This window comes from Trachurus trachurus (genome assembly GCF_905171665.1).
Source record: "Trachurus trachurus genome assembly, chromosome: 1".
In the NCBI taxonomy this organism is placed as follows: domain Eukaryota; kingdom Metazoa; phylum Chordata; class Actinopteri; order Carangiformes; family Carangidae; genus Trachurus; species Trachurus trachurus.
This window is the reverse complement of record NC_139891.1, coordinates 5,175,524-5,197,101: the sequence shown is the minus strand read 5'-3', so window position 1 is coordinate 5,197,101 and position 21,578 is coordinate 5,175,524. Positions and strand designations below refer to the sequence as shown.

Genomic DNA, 21,578 nt, shown 5'->3' with positions numbered 1-21,578 from the left:
TGTTTACAGTGAATACCACATAACAGCAACGTCAAACAGTTTAAATCTGACCTCTGTTGCATGTCATGTCTCTCTCTCTCCCATGTTTCCTGTCTGCCTCTTCACTAATAGCTGATGCAATAATGCAAAAAAAGATGTTTCTATATGAGGCATTAAATGAGTTTTACCTTTGACCTAGACATTGTTGATAGTGTTTGTTGATGCTAATCTCTCAGATCTGTCTATTTTAATCATTCATGATTGAATGACTAAATGACACTTTAAAACATCACTGTTTGAATGGCTAATAAATCATTTATTAGGAACCACTTCAGTGCATTTGAACCAGTATCCAAACTGGCTTACCATTTAGACAGTCACTGTTTAATGTCATAAGCCTTCTTCTTCTTTTTTTATTTGTAGTTAAAGTCAATGACCTATCAGGTTGTCCAGTTAGTGAGTGATTGTTCTTGAGTTATTGTCAACAAATTATGAAAAGACTAAACCCAAGAATGCATTGATCAAAGTAAATAGCATCACCCTGATACATCTTATTTCTCTGTGCCGTAGGCCCCCATTAGTGAGCAAAAACTATTAAAACACATCAATGAGCGACACTGTTGCTCCGGGCGACATGTTTTTTTTTCATTATGATGAACATCTGCACTGTAGTTTATTTTGAGTCAGTCCTGTTCACAGCTTCTTGTTGCTGCAAAACCTCACTAGAGCTAAAGCACTATTGCTCCGCTGCTGGAAATAGATCCTAAATATGTTTTACTTACTTCTGTTTGAGTCATATTCCTTAGAGAGTGCCCAGCTGGAAGGAAGCATTTATTCTTTCTTTTCTTCTTTTCTCTTTTTAATGACAGCTATCTGTGACCCATCTCTAAAGAACCATTACTTCTGTGTCAATTAATGAGCTTAGAGTTGTTGATGTCAGTTTCACCATGACGTTTGTAGTAAAAAAAACAAAAAAAAAAAAAAAAAACAAGGGTTTGACTACTAAAACAATCTTCAGCTGTTAATGTTGATATTAATGCAGGCAGCTTCTTTCAAGAAATGATTAAATGCTCTATGAGGTCAGGCTGATGACATATCTCAAAGGTGATATGCTGCAGGCAAAATAATCATCACAACCTGACAAGTTGTTTCTATCAGTAGGTTGATTGTTCAATAGGAATAACAGGTATTAAAATGAATATGAGCTAAATTAGCCTTATAAAGCTTTTTTATTTTTACTGACTCATTATCATTACTTAGAAGATATGTGTCCTTTTTTCTACACTATCACATATTGTATGATTTGATAAATCTTCACTAATTTACGTAATCTCTTGAAAACATGAAACAATAGCCTGATATTTTGAGGATTATAGATTTGCTTTGATTGACTATTTGCTTAACTCTAACTCAACCCTAACGTTAAGCACCGACCCAAAAATTAGCCCGGGGGCCACGGCTTTTATCTCCAATCAGACAACATGTCCCCAATTAGCTGGTCTTTTGTCTGAAATTTGTCCCCAAATGTACAAAGGTAATCTCACACACACACGCAAACCACCCACTTGGGGGTGAGTATGCAGGTGTTTGTAAGTACAGCACCATAAGTTGTGTGGTTCCTCTGAGCAGCTGATGAAACACAGCCAGGCTCCACCATTTAGAGTCAGTAATGAACTGCACATAATCAGATTAGCTAGTTCCCCTTATCTAAACATCTACAAGTGTTACTAACCTAACCTAATGCCATCTTATAGCCTGAGAAAAATCAACACCAGGCTCATGCTCTTAAAGTGTCCATTGTCCATTTATAGGCCATTTAAAATAATAGTGGATAACACACGTTGTTTCCAATGGACTTTTTGGAGAGCATGCCCGAAAGGAAAGCAGATACTCTCTTAATCCAGCTGCTACAGAAGCATCATTAATTCCCTTAATGAACCTGTAACCTGAGAGAAGTTAACCTGTGAACTTGTCATCCCGAACACGCATTTTTCGGTGAATCACAAAAAAAAAAGGGCTTATCTCTCATTCGTAAGGAACTGGCAGTGGAGCAGATTGGTTTTCTGGGGGGATATGAGTGCGGTGTGGTCACGGCCGTTAGTGAAGGCATTAGCAGAGTGGCGCAGCCAGGCCGCTTCCTGCCACGCAGGGTTACGGTGTCACGCCTTGAGCTCTGATTGAGTTACAGTCCAGAGAGAGAAGGTCACGGTGCCTCTCCAGCACGGCTGCCACTCACATTTGCCACGACTCAGGAGGTACAAACACTCTCATATGTGGAAATTACATACACACCTTACAGTCCCTCAACGAAACCTGAGGTCATAAAGAAATTGGCATGTGTATAAGTTGTTTGTTTGAGGGTGTTTTATAGTGCTAGATCGCAGATTAGATAGTGTTTGGTAGGGCCTGGTTTCACACTTCCGTCCTGGGTAGGTAGCCTACCAACTTAAATGAATCTGTAGCTGTAGAACCAGTATAAAGCTGCTATCAAACACTTTGTCAGATTTGTAGCTATACCCTCAAAGGAACACTCTGCCCAGTACAACAGAAAAGCTATAAACGATACAATTTTTACAGAAATGTCTAATATTCAGTAAGTTCATCTAAACTCATTTGTTCAAAATTCACATTATAACAACCCATAATTAAAAGCGTGATTCACATTTGTCTCAAAGTCTTGTTTAATTCTATTACAAGAAGAAAAACAACCAGAAATTGTGTGGTGAAATGTGCCATCGCTGGCAGTTGCACCATGCAAGTAAAATCCAATATTACTGTGTAACTCTTACACACACACTGTTTGGAACTGGACTCTGTTTGTTAATGACGCACTTAGATATATGACACAACTAACAAAAGAAGCCTAGTAAAATGTTAGTGTCACACTTTTTGAGCAAATAACCAGTTTATCAAGAGGCAGAATATTTATGTGGCTGTATTTTGGCTGGAAATACGTGGAACATACCAAGCAAGCAAATGGATGTAAAAAGAGGATACGAGGATACATTTTAATACCATTTTCACTCAAGCTAAATCTAAGCTAAGGTTTTTGGGTTAAGTATTTATACCATCTGTTCATTATAATTTTGCAAATGTTAGACTATTGGATTTGTGGAAAGTTCTTTTGCAGCTGCTTTAAAGGGACAACGAGGAGTTTGGTTATAAAAAAGTCTCACGTTAATGTGGATGAATCTACGTTACCCACACTTGTTAATGGGCCCATTTTCGATAAATATATCGTTTTGTCTCTATCGTTATTTTGTTATTATTAGTGGTGGCGGAAATGCTGGTCGAGCCGACCAGCATTTCCTTACTTTCGGTTTTGTGGTGAGTCATGAGAATAACGCCGCCGAATCTCCGTTTATGGTCGGAACTACGACGGTATCTGATCGTCTTTGAACCTCTGACTTTAATTCTTGATGAATGAAAACATGAGTCTGTCTTGCGCCGGTCAAAGAATTTCACGGTGCGCGCGGAGGCTCATAAATGTAGTGTGAAAACGCTTCGCTTTTCCAAAACTCCTCGTTGTCCCTTTAAGTAAGACAACATTTACATTTGGAAAGTTTGACTAATTTTGGAAAATCAAATAAAGTAAACTAATTTGGTTTCAGGACTTTCATGCATTGTAATGGTGCTGGTATCAAAAATATATAAACAAAAAGTGTGGATTGTAAAATTACTGACAGCACAGCTCTGTGAGATTATTACTGGAGTGTGACACAATTTGTAGTAGGCTAGATGGGTTGTGACTGAACTGAACTGAACTGTCCTTAAATCTACAGTAACAGTTTCTCCTTTAACGGAGAACCTGCTGTTTCCTATATTAAAAGAAAAAACAGTTTTATTGCCTTAGAGGCAGTGATGATCATGTATGTGGGACAACATTCACAAATAATGTGTTGTCCAGTAGTTTGGAGGACTTGTTTGTTTGCCTAAGACTTTAAAATACAGCCATCAGCAAACGATGCATTATTCCACTGACAAACAAATATGGCATAAATCAGCTGCTGTGATCTCGCAGAAAAGGAGAGTGCTAATTCTCACTGTGGTGTAGATGCAGCTGCATCTCACGTGCATGCACATACACACACATATACATCCGGTGATTGAGTTCTCTTCTCTTAATAAACCACTGATTCAGCATAAATATAACCATTGATTGGTGACTTAATTCCCAATTCAAATTATCATCCTGGGTCCCTATCCAAGGTTGACATGAGCCTTGAGCTTCAGTGAGACTAAATTATACACCAGTCTGTGTTAGCCACCCCCACCCTACATCTCTCTCTCTCTCTCTCTCTCTCCCTCTCTGTGTGTGTCTCCCTCTCTCTCTTACCCCCCATCTCTCTCTCTCACACACACACACATGCACACACACACAGTTCCCAGTTCCCCCATCTTTCTCCCCTGTATACCTCTCTCTCGGTGCAGCCCAGGTGCTGATACAAGCAGAAATCCTCCACGCCCCATCGCTCCCAGAACACATACGCACTTACAGACACACACAAACACACATACAAACTAAGCGCACACACAAAAACCACCCACCCACTCACACAAACACACACACATATGCACACACAACTCCATTCCTCTTCAAGAAAAGCCGAGGGGAGGCAGCATTCGTCTCCTCTCTATTTGCTGTGTTAGCATGGATGCAATATGAAACACAGGAACACTGTAGTTTTTTCTGTTAAGGGATGATGCTGCTGTAAGCTGGCTGGAGTGTGTGTGTAGGTGTGTGTGTGTGTGTGTGTGTATGTGCGTGTGGTGGTAGAAGGGAGAAAATAAGAGATTATCACTGTGATGCATTGCCATTGGCGCCTGTAGTCTTAAGTCACCCAAGGTTGTGGCCCTTCTCCCTCAATGAGGATGTAGTGGCCAATAACAGCGCTTTGTCAGTCCAAAGACAGAGAGAGTAGAAGGAGACAGAGAAAAGACAAGTGGGGGGAGAGTGAAAAGTAGTAAACAAGAGAAAGGAGGAAAAAGAGGAAGAGGAGGAGTGGATTGAGTCTGCTATTGTCTCTGCTTCATCAATATCCTCTTATATAAATGTCAGCTGTACCATTTCCCTCATCACTGTTTCACCACCCCACTGGCTTTATCCTCTGGTACAAGGGGAGGGACATCACTCTCTCTCATCTCTCTTTATCGTTTTTCTCCCTCCCCACTCCCTAAATCGCTTTACTCTTTCTCCCCTCTTTTCCCCTCATTTCTCTCCGCCGTGTTTCTTTCCCTCCTTTCTTTCTTTCTCTCTCTCTCTCTCTCCCCCACTCCATGCGCCTCTCTCCCTTTATCATTCTTTATCTCTCCTCTTCCCTCCCTCTTTCCTGTCTCTTTGCCTCTCATGGCAATGCGTCACTAGCCTGCCCCCATGAAACAAGTCAATTTTCTGCCAGCTCGGCGGATGAATAAATCTCCCTGGCTCTGCTCAGAGCAATGGGGATATTTATCTAAGTGGAGTGTGTCCTCCTCGGCTCAACGCCACCGACTTCTCATCTAAGGCCCTGTTTAAAAAAAAAAAAAACAGAGGAGGAGGAGATGGAGAAAGCAACTGCTGAGGAGGGATGGTAAAAAGGTAAAAGAGGTGATGAAATGAAAGCACAAGAGAAGCAGAGAAAGTGTTGGAAGAGTGGGATGAGAGGACAGAAATAAAGCTGTGGAGAGAAAGAGAGAAGGAGGGAGAGCAATTAGGAGGTGAAAAATATGAAAAAGATGGATAGAGGGGGGGAAATAAAGGCGCAGCCTCGAACAAAGCCTATAAAGCAGCAGCGCGGCGGAGAAGTGAAGCAGGGGCATTAGTCGAGCCTGCTCGGGTTTAAACGGCAGGAACAGGCACAGATCTGGATGAATGGCAGCCCTTCTCCTCCAGGCCACACTCATCTGTTAGGGAGAGAGGGAGAGACACAGGTTTTTCCGAGGCTTGCTGTGACGAACACTGCATGGTAGTGAGACAAACAAGAAGACAGAAAAACTAGAGGAAGTGGGAGGATGGGTATATGAGACTGAAAATGATGATGGATGGATGAGGATGTTGTGGCATTTCTTTTTTTTTTTTTGCTCCATGATGATAATACCGATAAGTAAGAATAAAGGAGCGGCAGAAACCAGATTGCTCTGATTAGCAGGATAATCAGCCACAAGGAGGATGAGGAGTCTGAGCTCTACTCATATCTCTTAAATTTTTAATGCCACTGTTGTATTTTGCAGTGTAACAAGTCCAAAGATTTAAAAAGCTTAGGGCAGCAGCGGGGGCATTTGCAGGAAGGAGGGGGGTCTTGCTAGCTACTTGCCACAGCATTAAAGAAAAGTAAATAGCTGTTGTGTCTCATTACCATTCATTTTTAAAGGGGACTGTTAGTATAATGAATGCCTGTGCTATCTTCTCTGGGTCCTCCTCCTCTTTCAGTATTAAGAAGAGTAATACTATCTTTCACGCTAGATAAAGTGCTAGCAAATATTTCCTTGGCAATTAAAATGGTCAATTTTGCTTATGCACAACAGGCGCCATATAACACCAACTTTTGGACTTAATTACCTACAATAACAGTGTGATGATCTACTGGGTGTGTGCTTCTTTGCTGGGAGAGCATGATATGAAACAAGACGCTTTTAAAAAACTCATAAAGACAAGCCCAGGCCCTGTGGAGCATATAATGTGTGAGTGTGTGTGGGAGTGTGCAGTCTTTAATTTGTTTGCACACACACAAAAACAAGACTCGGAGACAAAGATGAGCACCTGCATCTACACACATACACACACACAAAAAGTCACAACAAGCCTGTTTTTAATTGTGAGATAAGCTCTGGTTTCTGAATGTGGCATCACTCTTAAACAAACCATTTTAAATTGCTGTGTAACCAACCAACACTGACATGCTTTTCAATTATATCAGGGTTAAAGGTTGAGAACCTGCCTCACCCCTCTCGCCCCAGGTTTTCTGCTGTTAATGTTCTTACCAATGGTTATTACCATGAACACTTTTATAGAGGATGTCATCCAATCCCTTTTAAAACCGGTTGTAAAATGAATGCTGATTCTGTTGAATCTGCCATGGAAATTGCTGAATTAACGCGTCATTTGACACAAATCAGATGTTTGTTTTTTTTTTCTTACATTGTAAAGAATGCAAGCACATTGCGAGTTAATCGTTTAAAGGGTCAGTTCGCAAATATTGCAAAAAAAAGATTGTGTTGCAATTTCCCACACCAAGGAAATGAGGGTGGATGGACTTTAAGTTACTTTTAAACTTTTCAGTGGCAATGTGTCCTCAGTGTGACCAATTCTTCTTCAAACTACTTTTGACCAAAGAAATAGTCCGTATGAAAACTGTTTAGTTTAGTTGATTATCTAATGTAATGTTTCTTGAAGTGAACTTTTCAACAGGGATCTTGCGGTGCTGCAGTTATAATTATAGCTCCATTCACCTCTGTTTTATTGGACAGAAGCATAAAGTTAACTCTAAAAATCTGTAAATGTAAAACCAAAACTGGATGTCCACACAGCAGCATGCTGTATAGCAACATTTATCATTATTATAGACATACGATTCTGCTGTTAATAAGTATATATATATATATATATATATATATATATATATATATATATATATATATATATATATATATATATATATATATATATATATATATATATACACAAAAAGGCCATATATATATATATATATGGCCTTTTTGTGTGTAAGCTTTCAACTGACCTACTGTAAATGTAGCCTACTCTTTTTCTTTTTCACTTTTTCTTTTTTCTGTATGCGTGTGTCTTCCTTATGATGTATGTACCTCGTCAGACTCACTATATCCTTTCAGCAGTAATAGACCAACTCTGTTATACTCTATATTATTATTTGGTGTTATCACTTTATTAAAAATACAAAAGACAACTGCTTGTTGTTTCATCATTTATTTATTCATTTCTCCTTTAAGGAAATACATAATTTCCACGACATGTGTCTTTTTGTGATGTGGGTGAATTGACGCATTGTTTACATATTAAAGTGAAATGATTGTGTGTTACTACACAGAGACAATCTGGCAGCACATATGTTTATGCACATTTTTCAATGGAACACGCTTAAGAAGGTGCTATAGGTCGCCATGTGTAATATTTATGTTGTCGCTGCATTAGCATGATGAATGCAGACACTTTTCATTAGAGACAAATGAAAGCTATTCTGACACAATTATGGCAAAAACAATAACAACGCTGTGTGAGCCACTCCATGATTGATAATACTGCAGGGGGGATTCAGTGGTGTTGGGCTTAACCAGGCTTTCCCTGAGGGGTTTTCCCTCGGCATTAGTCAGACAAATCCCTTTGTCAACCTCTCCCCTTGCCATTTTTATTCATAAGCGTTTGGCCCTAAGAAAGACATCAAACCAAGAATACAACAAGAGGTCAACATCGTCTTTGCGCAATGTTAACCTCTGCATTGATGAAGCTAATTCACATTTCCTCAGTCCAGCCTACGGGGGTTCAGGAGGGGAGGGGGAGGAGGAGCAGAGGGAGGCAGCATGGTGTGTGTGTGTATGTATGTATGCATGTGTGTGTGTGTGTGTGCGTGTCTGCTTGTGCCTCTGTGTGTGTCAGCGGCCACTTTGTAGTGAGTCTCCCTCTTGACCCGGGCCCCTCCACATGGGGTTTGTATTGATAGAGTTTGCTGAAAGGAGGGGAAAGTGAATGTTGTCTGAGCTCATTGAAATGACAATGGGGGCATATGGTTGAGTGTGTGTTGGTGTATGGTCATGGCAGCCACCATATTCCTCTGTGCAGGGTTGCCAGGTGCTTCATGAACGGACCCACTGAGAGTCGACAAATCATACACAAATGCAACAGACTGGCTCGTGGCTCTTCTGCCCAACAGGGGGCTGCTCTGTGGCTGTTTCTCTCTCTCTCTCTTTCTATCTCTCACTCTGCCTTTCCCTCACAAGCTATGATCAAAATTATCTGTTATAGCATTGCAACAGAAGCATTTAAAAAGAAATCACACTAAAGACGACTGTCAGAGTCACTATTCATTATCTGTTTATCCTCCTGATCAGAGCCCCCTTTCTTCGCCACCGTAAAAACCCCACAGAGAACAAGAGAATAAAGATAACCTGATGTAGTAGCATCCCCTCCCACACAAAGGCACTTCTTCTGTCATGAATAGTCAGCTCCACCCTAATGACTGTTCAATACAGTCTGCAGGCTGCAGATGAACGGCCAATCCACAGCAGCATCTGCTGCGGGCCTTACTCGCCAGACGCCAGCCTTGTAAGAGGGCCATTGCAGGCTAATTGAAAGACAGAGGCCATCTCTCAAAGACAGTGCGCGTGTGCGTGTGTGAGTGTCGGCTTGACGTGAAGAAGAGTGAGGAAAGAAAACGGAGGAAAATAATTGACAAAAGGATGGAGGGAATGAGGAAGAAGAAGGAAGCGAGGAGAAGAAGAAAGAGAGACATTCCTCTCGTCACAGAAAGAACAGCTGACCTGTCAGCATTTTGTTCCCATGCGGCCATATTGGAAAAGCCCCTATGGGCATTGAATTAACACAACCCAAAGCCACTTCATGTAATTAGAGTGGCCCCGTGGTCTTATCCTATTTTAAATACATGTTTGAATTATATAAGCTGTGGTTGGGTGAAAGATGGCTGACATACCTCTGCATTATTGATTCTCCTTTCTGGATTGGCTGAAGCCTGATCAGATATCCTGAATGATGATGGATCATAGGTCAGATGATGACACCGTGCGTTTGTTCAAGTATTACAAATCCACTTGGTTCCACAATGGTAATCAAAGGAAGTGCAGCTGGTATTTACACTTCTGAATGTGACTAATTGGATTTTCAGTTGTTTTCCCACCTCAAGGTTTCTTTATCCTCCTTTGTGAGACTTTGCATCAAAATAAATAAATAAATAGAATAAAAACAGCCTGCACCAACGAAAACTAAAGGATTGCTGTCATAATTCTCCCCAGTTCTCCTCTGGCAGTTTTTATTACCAAAGGCGGTGAATAATCTTTTCCACCCTGGCCATCCCAAATAACACAATCCTTCAGCATCACTGCTTACTGTGTTTTATGGTGAAGTGTAGATGAGAAAGAAAGAACATTTAAATGAAGCACTATCTGCCGCTGCGCTATGGCACTCACGGAGGGATTCATCAGCAGCCAGTGAATATAGAGAAGCACAGGGAGAAGTGTTCACTGAAAACATGTGGAAACGACTGTTAATCTGATGGCTTTTAAATGAAGAGGACAGATTGTGAAAAGACAGGAGGGAGAAAAAAAACAAACAGGGAAAAACATGTTTTCAGAGATGGGGTTGTGGTCAAAATTGCTCTGGCACAGACTCGTTTCCAGTGGCCACATATGTGCAGTTTCAAATGTGCTTTCTGTAAATTAGGAATGCTTATGTTCGGGATGCGCCAACTACAAGTGTACAGGCCCCAAACCACACCAGTATGATCAGGGGCATGAAGCCAGTCTGTTACTGGCTGGCAGAGGAGGGGGGAGAGCAGCAACTGTTCCACCAGGTAATACACAGGAAGCAGATTTTAGGTGGTGCAGGTTTTATTGCCATCATGAGTAAAGAGAAAAAAAAAAGAAAAAAGAAAAAAGAAACATGTTGGCACCCTCTTAGCATTAAAACATTAGTGTCAAGCTATTTATTGAGTCCATGGTGGTGAGTATATTTTGTACTACTCCAGCCAGAGAGCCGTGACAAGGTTTCTTTAAGCAGAGAGTAACTCTACATTATACACTCCCCATGTGGTAACTTCTGCACTTCTTGTATTTCCTGGGAGACTGTGCACCTGTTTTTGCTTTTCCTTGCATGGGGATAAGGTCGTGGCTTGTAATTTATTGACTGGTGTGTTTGACTCAATCTTTATGTTTCTTTTTTTTGCTTATTTCTGTGGTTTGTTTGTGGGGTTGGACACAATCAGTAAGTCAATGTTTTTTTTTTTAAAAATAACTATTTCTGTTCAGTTTAGGGAGAAATAAAAAAGTGCAGATCATTTTTCACAATTAAAGGGTCAGTTCACCTAAACCAGATATGGTCATAATCAAACAAAGCATACACATTCATTTATGTACTGAAGTGTAATTTTTACAAACTTGTAAGTTTAGTATTTCTGTTCTCACCTACTTCACACTTGTACTCCCCCATTATATCAATCTGACAGCTGGTTTCTTTGCCAATTAAACCTTAACAAATAAAAATGTGATTTTGTTGTGAGATCTGAAACATGTTTGTACAAGGTAGTTAAAATGTAATGAAAAATAAATGCTATTAATACATTTACAATCTTAAACGGCCAGAGTGTTATTTGCTGATAACATACGACTCAATTTGAGGACTTTTGATATTATTAGAGAATTTTTACATTACAATATTTATATCATAACTATTTATGTGCACTTCATTTAAGACTAATAATTTGACGCCCATTAGGGCTGCAACCATTTTTTTTTTTTTTTTTTTTTTTTAGATTTATAATTTCCATCTCTGGGATTTATATGGCCACTTCTAAACAATAGAAGTCAATGTATATATATATATATATATATATATATATATATATATATATACATATATACATATAGGAACTTGGCTTTGTATGACCAGTAGCTTATGATGCCATAGTTAATTAAAATGAGGAAGTGTTAGTGTTTTTTGAATTTATAGATTTAACATTTTATTTGTAAAAAAAACAAAAAAACAAAAAAAACAAATAGAAAAGACTAATAAGATATTTGATGTTTTTTCATTCCCTAAGAGCTTTTGTTGCACCCCCACCCAATGTGCCAGTGTTTTATCATTACTGTAACGTATTATGTTATTTGTAATTATGGTCTCCACTCAGTATAAATCAGAGTTTGAAGACACTGACACATACAACTATGATTGCTTCAAACCAATAGAGGTAGATGAGAAAATGTTTATTGCAATTGTGGCGAGCAGACCCCTTAACAAGACACATGTGAAAGTCATTGCACCCCCCACCCCCACCACTCTGGAGAAAAGTGTTTGGTGAGCGGTCCATGTGTATCACAGTGATAATGGTGCTGCTTATGATCCACTGTTCCAGCAGCAGCACTGGCCCTGCACTGCGAGGCAGAGGCAGAGGCAGAGGCAGGCAGAGCCGGGCCGTCAGGGATTTGTCAGAGGCCTGTTATTACATCTCTAGCCACATAAAATATGGCTGCCTCTCCAGAGATCCAACTGCCAGATAAATCCACTCTCCTCCAACCAGACTGGCCCTCGCGATGAAACCATCCAATGGTGTACCTCAGCCAGTGACCTCTGGTAATGACGTGTGATTTATACAGTACATGTTTTAAACAGAGAGACACATCCGAGCCAGGCCCTCTCTCTCTCTCTCTCCCTCTCTGTATCTATATCTGGTGTCATGTGAGATAACAGGCAGGCCTTTGGGAGACTAGGAGACATGACACCCATCTTTGGGGTCTCACAAAATGGCTACTATGTGGCTAGTTTCCCCTGCAGCTGTCTGATGGCAGTCTGAGCCTGCAGTGAGCGCTGTCCTGCATGAGGTCACTAACACATATTGCAGGATGGCACTTTAAGCTAACAGACCGCAGTGTGGAAGGCCTAAATCAACACCTGGTTGGAAAGAGAAGGAGCTGTTTTGTTCTGTAAATGCACGATGAATGACGAATGGCAGATCACATGGATACTGTCAATACATTAAACTAACTCCTCTGGATTACGGCTAACCAGAGATCTTTAGAGTTTATGACACGTTTGAATACCAGTCCAACAGCAACATCCAATCCAGCACACCTTCCAAACAAACCAAACAAACTCAACTATAGACCCATAAGCATCCATTAGACACGTCGGAGAGCAGAGATCATGAGTGATCATATGAGTGTTTGACAGAGTCAGTGATGTGGTGTGTCCTGTCCCCTACACAGTCTAGTAGCTTAAGAGATTAAGTTCTCTGGCTAAAGGAGAGCTGAGAGGCCGGGCCGTGTCGTTGACCTTGGCAAGCCGGAGACAGAGATGATGACACACCACTACAAATATCTGTCTTTAATAAACAGGGCTGGTGCAGCACTGAACACCACGACCCTCCATCTACAACCTGCCTCCACCTGGAAACACACTCATTTTGATGAACAGCGAAGAAACGTTGCCCTGGACTTTATAACGCCCCTGTGCACCACTTGATGTGTTTTATAGTTTGGTTATTTAAAAAAAGATAAAGAATAAAATTACAACATTTGTAATAAACCTTTTTTTTATTGTTTATTATTTATATTTTCATTCTCAATTACCAACTGGGTTATAAATGTGTTAAGTGGTGAGTGATGAAATATAATGGTTTTGTAAATATTCATTTTTGAAAGTGCATTGAATTGTCAGTTAGGTTACCAGTTATTATAATATTATTAAATGAAACTAGTTTAAATTAATCAGCTGATAATATAATGTAGAGATGGCCTGCCAAATATTATTGTCACCATTGTTGTTATTATTTAATCAGCCTGTTCATTTCTCCTGCATGGCTTTTTCAACAGTGTTTTTCTCTTTTTTTAGTTACAGTGGAGACATTTAGTGGGTGTTTGGGAAAGGTAAACAAAAGAAAAAAAAAATCTGTGACAAACAAATGTAGCGAGTTGTATTCCAGCAATACATCAGTTGAACACCTCCACTTCTAAAACCAGATCTCACCCCCCACCAGCAGCAAACACACACTGTGGAAGCTTTAAAGTGGCTGCTGCTGCTTTTTGCTTCCATAACCTAATAGAAAAAAAAGAATAAGAAAAAAAGAAGTTAAAACGGAGGCTGAATCTCTATCTCTTTTTCTCTTTCTTTTACTCATTCTCTCTTTCTTATTTTTAAACGACAAGTAAACATCTCATTAAAATTAAGGTCTTCATACTCATCCAATTGTTGTTTTAATCTGAATTAATATAATCGGGGGATGAGGGGGCAGACTGTCAAAATAAAATGTCTTTACATCACTTTTTCGTTAGTTTGTGTTTCCAGTGCTGCCCCCTCTGAGCCCTGTTCAGAACGTGTGGTCGGATAATATCAAATTAATTATATAAGATGCTGTGATCTCAAGCACAGGAACTGGATGGTAAAATACACATTTGACATAATTTAAAAAAAAGAAAAGAAACAACAACATTTAAAGCAACAAAAAAGAAAGAAAGAAAAAACAATCGGCAAAATCCAAATATGAAAATGTGACCATGCACCTCGCATCATCACCATCATCACCATCATCATCATCATCATCGTCCTGTTATTTATTTTCTCCGGCGCGTCCATTAGTGACGTGTAACTATAAACATTGCGATACTGACTTCCAGCCTCTGACATCATTATGAAGCTAAACAAATAAAGCTTTCTATCTATTGAAATGACAGCGGCAGCATTAACAACGAAGGACACCAAATACTGGCTGCTAATAATGATGTTAATAATAGTAATAATAATAATTACTATTACTATTATAGCCTACTCTTATGTGAGAGGTTTATAATGAGCAAAAGTTCATTTTTTTTCCACTTTGAAATTACCGACAATTTTGCTATAATAAAGATTAAATTCAAATTGAAACGACATGAGATGAAAAACAATCATTTCCTCCTGTGCGTTAAAAAAAGATCATTTTGTTTAAAAAAAAAAAAAAACACCACAGGCTTCAGAGCCCATAATTCGTCCTGCTGCATAAATTCGTTTTCTTATTCGATTTTTCAGAGCAGCACCAAAATAAAGCCATCATGTCAAACCTGCTGGAGGACGCGGGGAAATTTGAGAGGAGATGAACTATTTCTCGGATGATATAAAAGGAGCCCTTTCGCCTGAGTTATGGCCCGGATTTGGCGTTGCTGAGAGGGATGCATGCTGCTCCTTCTCTCCCGCCCCAGAGGAGGTATCATCAGAGCTGATATATGGCCCAGCTCTACATTACCTTTATAAAACAAAGGATCATCCACGCTTTGGGTCGAGGGAAATATCCTTCTAACTAGAGCTGCGGCACCTAAACTAACGCTTGAGCCGACCTGTCTTTTTTGACACCATCCGGATAATCCAAATAGTTTTCAATAAAGGACTAGAAACTCCTGCTGCTCAACTGAAACTCAAGTTTTACGCGTAAAAACGCTTAAATAGGCTACACGCATTGTGATTTCTCTCCCCCTCATCTCTCTCTCTCTCTCCTTCTCTCTCTCTCTCTTTCTCTCCCTCTCTTTCTGCTTCCCCTCATTTACCCCATATAGCCTACCTATTCCGGTATCTCACCACACGACTAAATTAGACCAAAGATGATAAGAGCACAAAGCATTATAATTCCGCCGGGCTCCTCCTCCTTCCAGCCATGCGTCCTAATTAATGGGACACCCCCAGTCGCAAAAAGCCCTGCACTGGACTGCAACATAGTCAAAGAGTGAAAGGGAAGAGGGCGAAAGTGCCACTGGAGATAATTGATTACCTACCAATCAATGATAACTTGTTAGTAATCGTCAGCTCTTTGGACCTCGCCATTTTCAGGGAGGCATCTCACTCCTGCGGACTTGCTGCTCCCGAGGATCGACACTTTGGAGACACCCCGTTTTGGAATAAGATTTTTCTTTTCTTCTTTCTCCCCATTCCGTGTCTTTTCTTTGTTTTATTTTTTCTAAACCCCCCCACCCTCAAACTGTTATGTGACTTTTCCCCCTCGTTTTCAACCGCTGAATATTTTTTCAACTTAAGTCCAGTATAAACTCTGCCGCACAACCAATGATGACATCCAAAGAGGTGGCCAAATGTGATGCAGTGGAAAACAGGAGGCGAAGTCCGCTGGACCACTTGCCGCCTCCTGCCAACTCCAACAAGCCGCTGACCCCCTTCAGCATCGAGGACATCCTCAACAAACCGTCTGTGAAACGAAGTTACACAATTTGCGGCACAGCTCACCTCATTTCGTCTTCTGACAAGCACCGATCGTCCAGCATCCCTCTGTCCAGCCGGGCTCTGCTCAACCAGACCTCCCCGCTCTGCGCGCTGGAGGAGCTGGCCAGCAAGACCTTCAAGGGGCTGGAAGTCAGCGTGTTACAGGCTGCAGAAGGTAAATCTCCATCCCACTGAAAACCATTGAGATATACTCCTTTTTTTAAATGCTCTCACCCCCTTTCTTATCCAAGGGCCTAAACCACACAGAAAATGACTTTTTGCTTGCTCTTTATATATTTTTTGCACTTTATGGGCTGATGGAATATATGAATTAGCCTAAATGGAGCAGCCAGAGATATTTTTCTTTTGAATTCAGGAGTGCTAGTTTTCATTTAGAGATGTCTAATCGGACAAAGGCGTGATTTTCTCTGCTGATTCCTCAGCAAAAATGAATCGCCACCGCTTTTATTTAATATTAAGGCCTCGTGTGTGATGTTCTATATTTCCCGGTGGTGCCTATGTAATATTCCTGTAATGTAATCACCTGTTCTATAAGAGCTTAGGGCTTTCTGTGTTTAACAGATCACATTCATGGTTATAATTTTTCGGTTAGGATCAGGTTTGCGCGCGTCGGTGCAGCAGTGCACCTGCATGAGCCGGTGATTCTGACTGAGCCCCCCCTCTCTCTCCCTCACAGGCCGGGACGGGATGACTCTGTTCGGCCAGAGGAGCACCCCGAAGAAGCGTCGGAAGTCTCGGACGGCGTTCACCAATCACCAGATCTACGAGCTGGAGAAGCGCTTCCTGTACCAGAAGTACCTGTCCCCCGCCGACCGGGACCAGATCGCGCAGCAGCTGGGCCTGACGAACGCGCAGGTCATCACGTGGTTTCAGAACCGCAGGGCCAAGCTAAAACGGGACCTGGAGGAGATGAAGGCCGACGTGGAGTCGGCAAAGGCCGTAGGCCAGGTCCCCTTGGACAAGCTGGCCAAGCTGGCGGACCTGGAGAAATGCGCCAACGGCACACTGGGCCACCCGCGAGGCGAGTCCCCCGCGCGGGGAGGCCAGCAGGAGCACGAGCTCGCTCAGAAACTGCGGTCGTCGCCGCTGTCTCCGTTCTCAGACCACACAACTAGTAAAGAGTGCTCAGAGGACGAGGACGTGGAGATTGATGTGGATGACTGATGGCGCAGCGTGAGGCTGAGAAGTCCATCACACAAAAGGACGATTTAAAACCCTCCCGAGGACTTGTATCTTATTGCTTATATTGTATACCATATCTCAGAACATGTACCAAAATGTAATGACTTTTATATCGGCACAGATAGACCTATTCATAGTGAAGCATGAACACAGAACAAGAAATATGCAGTGGTATTTTACAATGTATTCGTTAGCAAACTGTAACTTCTTGCAATCAAAGCAATATGGTCTGAAATGACATGAACTTATTATTTTTTTACACTATAGACCAACACACCCGCGCGCGCGCACACACACACACACACACACACACACACACACACACACACAAACACACCTGTTTCAGTGCTTTTCCTAAAGGCCTACCCCTCACACACACACACACACACACACACACACACACACACACACACACACACACACACACACACACACACACCACTATCAAAGTGCTCCAGTTTTCCATGTTTTTGCATGTAAATGCATGATTTGATTTGTGATCATTATCTATTTATTTTTACTTTATGATTATTACTTTTATTTTTTAATTTAAATGCTTTTGTGTTTCCTGTGAGCCAAGTCGCCATTGAGTCTTTTCTTTTTTTTTGTCACTGCCGGCTCTCCTTCTCCTCCTCTTCCTCCTCCTCTTCATCATCATCATCATCATCAGCACCTGACTGTAACCCTTGACTTCAGCTCACTAGGTTCCGATGCTGCGGTGCATGATGATGATGATGATGATCGGAAAAGGCAAACTGGGACATTCACAGCTCCGCGTTTTATGGGAATGCTCAAAGCGATGGCGAGAAACAACAATTCATATTGCGGTGATTTTGACAAGCTATAGGCTACTTTTTAGATTTATTGTTTGAATACAATAGATTTACAGTTATAAATTTGTTATGTTTTGTACACCTGTAAGTGCCTTTCTAAAATCAGGACATTATTTGAAAACCAATGCACAGACTGTAATGTATATAGGCTACTATGGGAATAAAATGGCTTTTCTGAATATATTTTTTTTCTGTTGCAATTCTTGAATTAATATGGAGGTTTTTATTCTGGATATAATAGCCTGGGGTCTTCTTTATTATTGCAGACAAAAAAATATTTTGAAAACACGCTCTCCTTGCCAAATGTGGGCGGGTAAGTGTATCAAAAGCGGCCCATTTAGAGTTATTATACTCAACTATTTTGTCCCTTTGTGTCTTTTCTACTAGGATGCTCTAAACATTTTGTGGCCGGGAATCTCACGTCCCCTTTCACATCCTAAATGCGTATCGTGGCTTCTTGACCCTTAGACGTGTTTCTCCATTCGTGACAAAAATTTATGTGAGAAACACAAATCTGGTGCCGGGGGAAAAAAGACGAGGATGCCACAAAAACACAAAGTTTTGGGCCAGTTTCTCCGGGCCTTTATAGACCTTTTTTGTTCTGCGGGACTGGGCCGTAATTTTGAGCGTAAAGCATGAAAAGTGGGGACAAATGAGCAGCGTTCCCTGATGGGACGAGCCACAAAGGAGCAGGGCCGGTCCCCCGCAGGCAGCAATACTGAGACAAGTGTGTCCCACCGCACAAAAAGGACGCAAACGTTTGGAGGCCATATGGTTTTTGAAATTTCCTCACAATTTCAGACAATTTGATGGATTGAGTTAACCCTCCATTTAAACAGTTTAACTGGGTGCGAACAAAGGCCATAATGCCTACATAGACTCTCCCTTCATGAGGGCATCTGCGGCTATTAATGTCTAGCCCTTTTCTTTGCCTGGCGTTTTGAACAAGTCAATGAATTACAATGAAACTGGCCCTTTTTGTAGCCGCCTGTCTTTCTCTGCTTTTTAGCTGTGGAATAATATGTTTGACTTCTGTCCAAGAACGTTTCCAAACAAGAAATGGATTTTGTTGCAAGTGTTTTTAATGTTAAGTAGGGAGCCATAAAGAGTTTAGACTGTGACATTTATGCCAAAGTCTGGTTAGGAGCCTTTTGTTTGTTTTCTTCTCATCTTTTTCTTCTTCTCCTGCCTCTTTATTTCTTTTGTCTTTAAGGAGTTTAATGAAGCTGAAAACATGGTGATGTGAGAGAGAGAGTCAACTCAAAAGGCTACCTCCCGTTTAACCCTCTTTGTTAACAGAAATGATAAGTAGAGCTGTCTTCTTGTGAGGTGTTTTATAGTGTTAGTGTTTTTGTTTTTACAGCTTTTGTAGTTTTACTTTAGTAATATAGCCTATAGAAGAATATAGTTATATAATTCCCTGTTGTATTTCTCTCTCTCTCTATATATATATATATACTATATAAACATTTAGTTAGGTGAAGTTAGCGTTTTATAACATATTACATGCTGTAATATGTCATAAAACGCTAACTAAATGTTTTTTTAATCAAACGACGTAAACTTTGATTCTATACCTACCTCAAAAGAAAACTAAATATTATTCTTTGAATACTATATTGATATTGCATGTGTGTGTGTGTGTGTGTGTGTGTGTGTGTGTGTGTGTGTGTGTGTGTGTGTGTGTGTGTGTGTGTGTGTGTGTGTGTGTGTGTGTGTGTTTCTGCAGCCTATTCTGAATCAAGCATATTTATGAAGGGAGAGAGTGTTAAGGCAGCCTAAGTTTATGGATTTCACTTGCTTATTTTATGAGGGCTTGTCAGGCGGGCCCGCTGATAAGTAATACTACAGTCTGAGGGACCACTTCGTGGTAATTAATCTGGAGGTCTTAAGTGTATTTCAGTATTTCACTTCAAGATGGAAAAAATCACTACTTCAATCGTCCGGAAAATTGAAGTTTGATGCATGAGTCCCTACTGAAACAATAGTACAGCCCTCTCTCTTCATCTCTCCCCTCCCCTTTTTATTCTCTCTCCCTCTCTCTCCCTCCCTCTCTCTCCCCCCTTCTATGTCTGTCTATTTTTCCTCTCTCTTTTATTATTTGCACCTTGTTGACAGTCTCAGGTACAAAGTGTAGATTAGACACTGGTCAAATGCATTTCAGCACGACATGGAATCAATTAGTTTAATGTTTGCAGGAAAACAAGAAACACAATAATATATATCAATATAAACTGTCTATTTTTATTTTTTTATTTTTTTATTATTATTATTGAATAAGTATAAAGAGGATGTCTGTAAATTACTTTATATTTGCCTGCATGGAGTTAAATCACTCTATATATCTAAATAGAGCTGAATTGTAGAGTTTTAATCATAGCCTTCCTGTGGAGCCAGTTAATACTTCAAACTTCAATTTTACGGGCGATTGAACTAAGCATGTTCCTGACAGAATTGATGTATGTATTAATTTCCTTTAACTGTTGATTAATTAGGCTGCGCTGAAGGCTCAAATGGAACGGTTTGTTCACAAATTTGCATATTAATCAAATTCTAGTTGATCATTCAAATAATCCAGGCTATGTGATTTTTTGGCTGAAGCTCTAAAACATATAACAGGAAAATCAGTAAATATGCACATTCCCCACTCATACTGCAGTGTGTCCTCCAGATTCAAACATTAGCTACTGTAAGAAAGTCAGCCTGGCTGTTTGGACATTGCTTCTCTAGTCGTGCTGCATCAAATCCACTGATAGATCAAATAACAGCAAAGTCATGTGTGCCTGTGTATTATAAATAAACAGTGAAAGAGAAAGGAAAAGGAGATGCAGACTGGCTAATGCACAAACATTTCTGTTCTGTTTAGTAGTAATAACTTTAATAGACTGCCAGCTAGTTCATGTGGAAGTTACTCTGCCGCAGTGATACAGTCTTTGAGGCAGCAGCAGGTTTCAGATCACAGGCGCCTGAAGTTTGTGGGATGTTAAATATTACAGAGAGGCAGCAGAACTATAAAAAAGATCAATTTTATAAATGCTGAAACAGCTTCCAAACTGACACTGTGAGATGTAAAAACCAAATAAACAAAAGGCTTCAGAAAACAACGTGCAGATCGATGTAACATGAACCATGCAGTTAATTCAGCCAAATAACTTAAATGCAAATGTAGGTTTCAAGTGTAGAATGAACAAATGTTATAATTCTGACCTTAGGTGGTAAAGTTATAAATAATAACTTGATAACTTGAAAACTTGATTTTATAGAACAAAACACTTATGATGATAAATGAACAGTGGGGGTGAACATGAGGCGTTTGTGATGTAAGTGGAACTGATCTGGGGGCACATCCCAATCTAAGTTATCCATCATTTAAATCAGGAGTCAGACCAAAATGCTGGTTGTGAAAAACTGGCTGTGACATGAAATGAAAAACAGGGGGGGAGTGGTGGAAAAAAAAACAAGGAAGTGCAGATGTTTAACAAGAGCTGCAAACTCCAGTCAGCTGCTTGGCCACTGAGGAGAGAGGCAAACAGAGACACCTGCTGGTGTTTATTTGACAGTGAACTCCACTACACTGAGCAGTTAATCAGCCATGGTGCCTGTGTGTGTGTGTGTGTGTGTGTGTGTGTGTGTGTGTGTGTGTGTGT

At 40.5% G+C, this 21,578-nt stretch overlaps 2 protein-coding genes across 4 annotated transcripts in view; one reads left to right on the top strand and one right to left on the bottom strand.

Moving 5' to 3' along the window:
• The window catches only part of slc2a15b (solute carrier family 2 member 15b), a 66,933-nt gene that overhangs the window by 43,797 nt on the left and 1,558 nt on the right, over positions 1 to 21,578 (bottom strand). Inside the window, exon 1 of one of the 3 annotated variants that reach the window (XM_083975233.1) lies at positions 15,920 to 16,030. The exons of the other annotated variants lie outside the window; for them this stretch is intronic. The gene's annotated coding sequence lies outside the window, so the exon portion shown is untranslated. Of the gene's footprint in view, positions 1 to 15,919; positions 16,031 to 21,578 lie in introns of those variants that run through there. 3 annotated transcript variants of the gene reach the window in all.
• Positions 15,743 to 17,080, top strand: lbx1b (ladybird homeobox 1b; the record flags this gene model as incomplete). Its single annotated transcript, XM_083975397.1, has 2 exons — positions 15,743 to 16,070; positions 16,593 to 17,080. The coding sequence occupies 2 exons, from the start codon at positions 15,743 to 15,745 to the stop codon at positions 17,078 to 17,080; spliced, it is 816 nt and encodes a 271-aa protein (XP_083831523.1).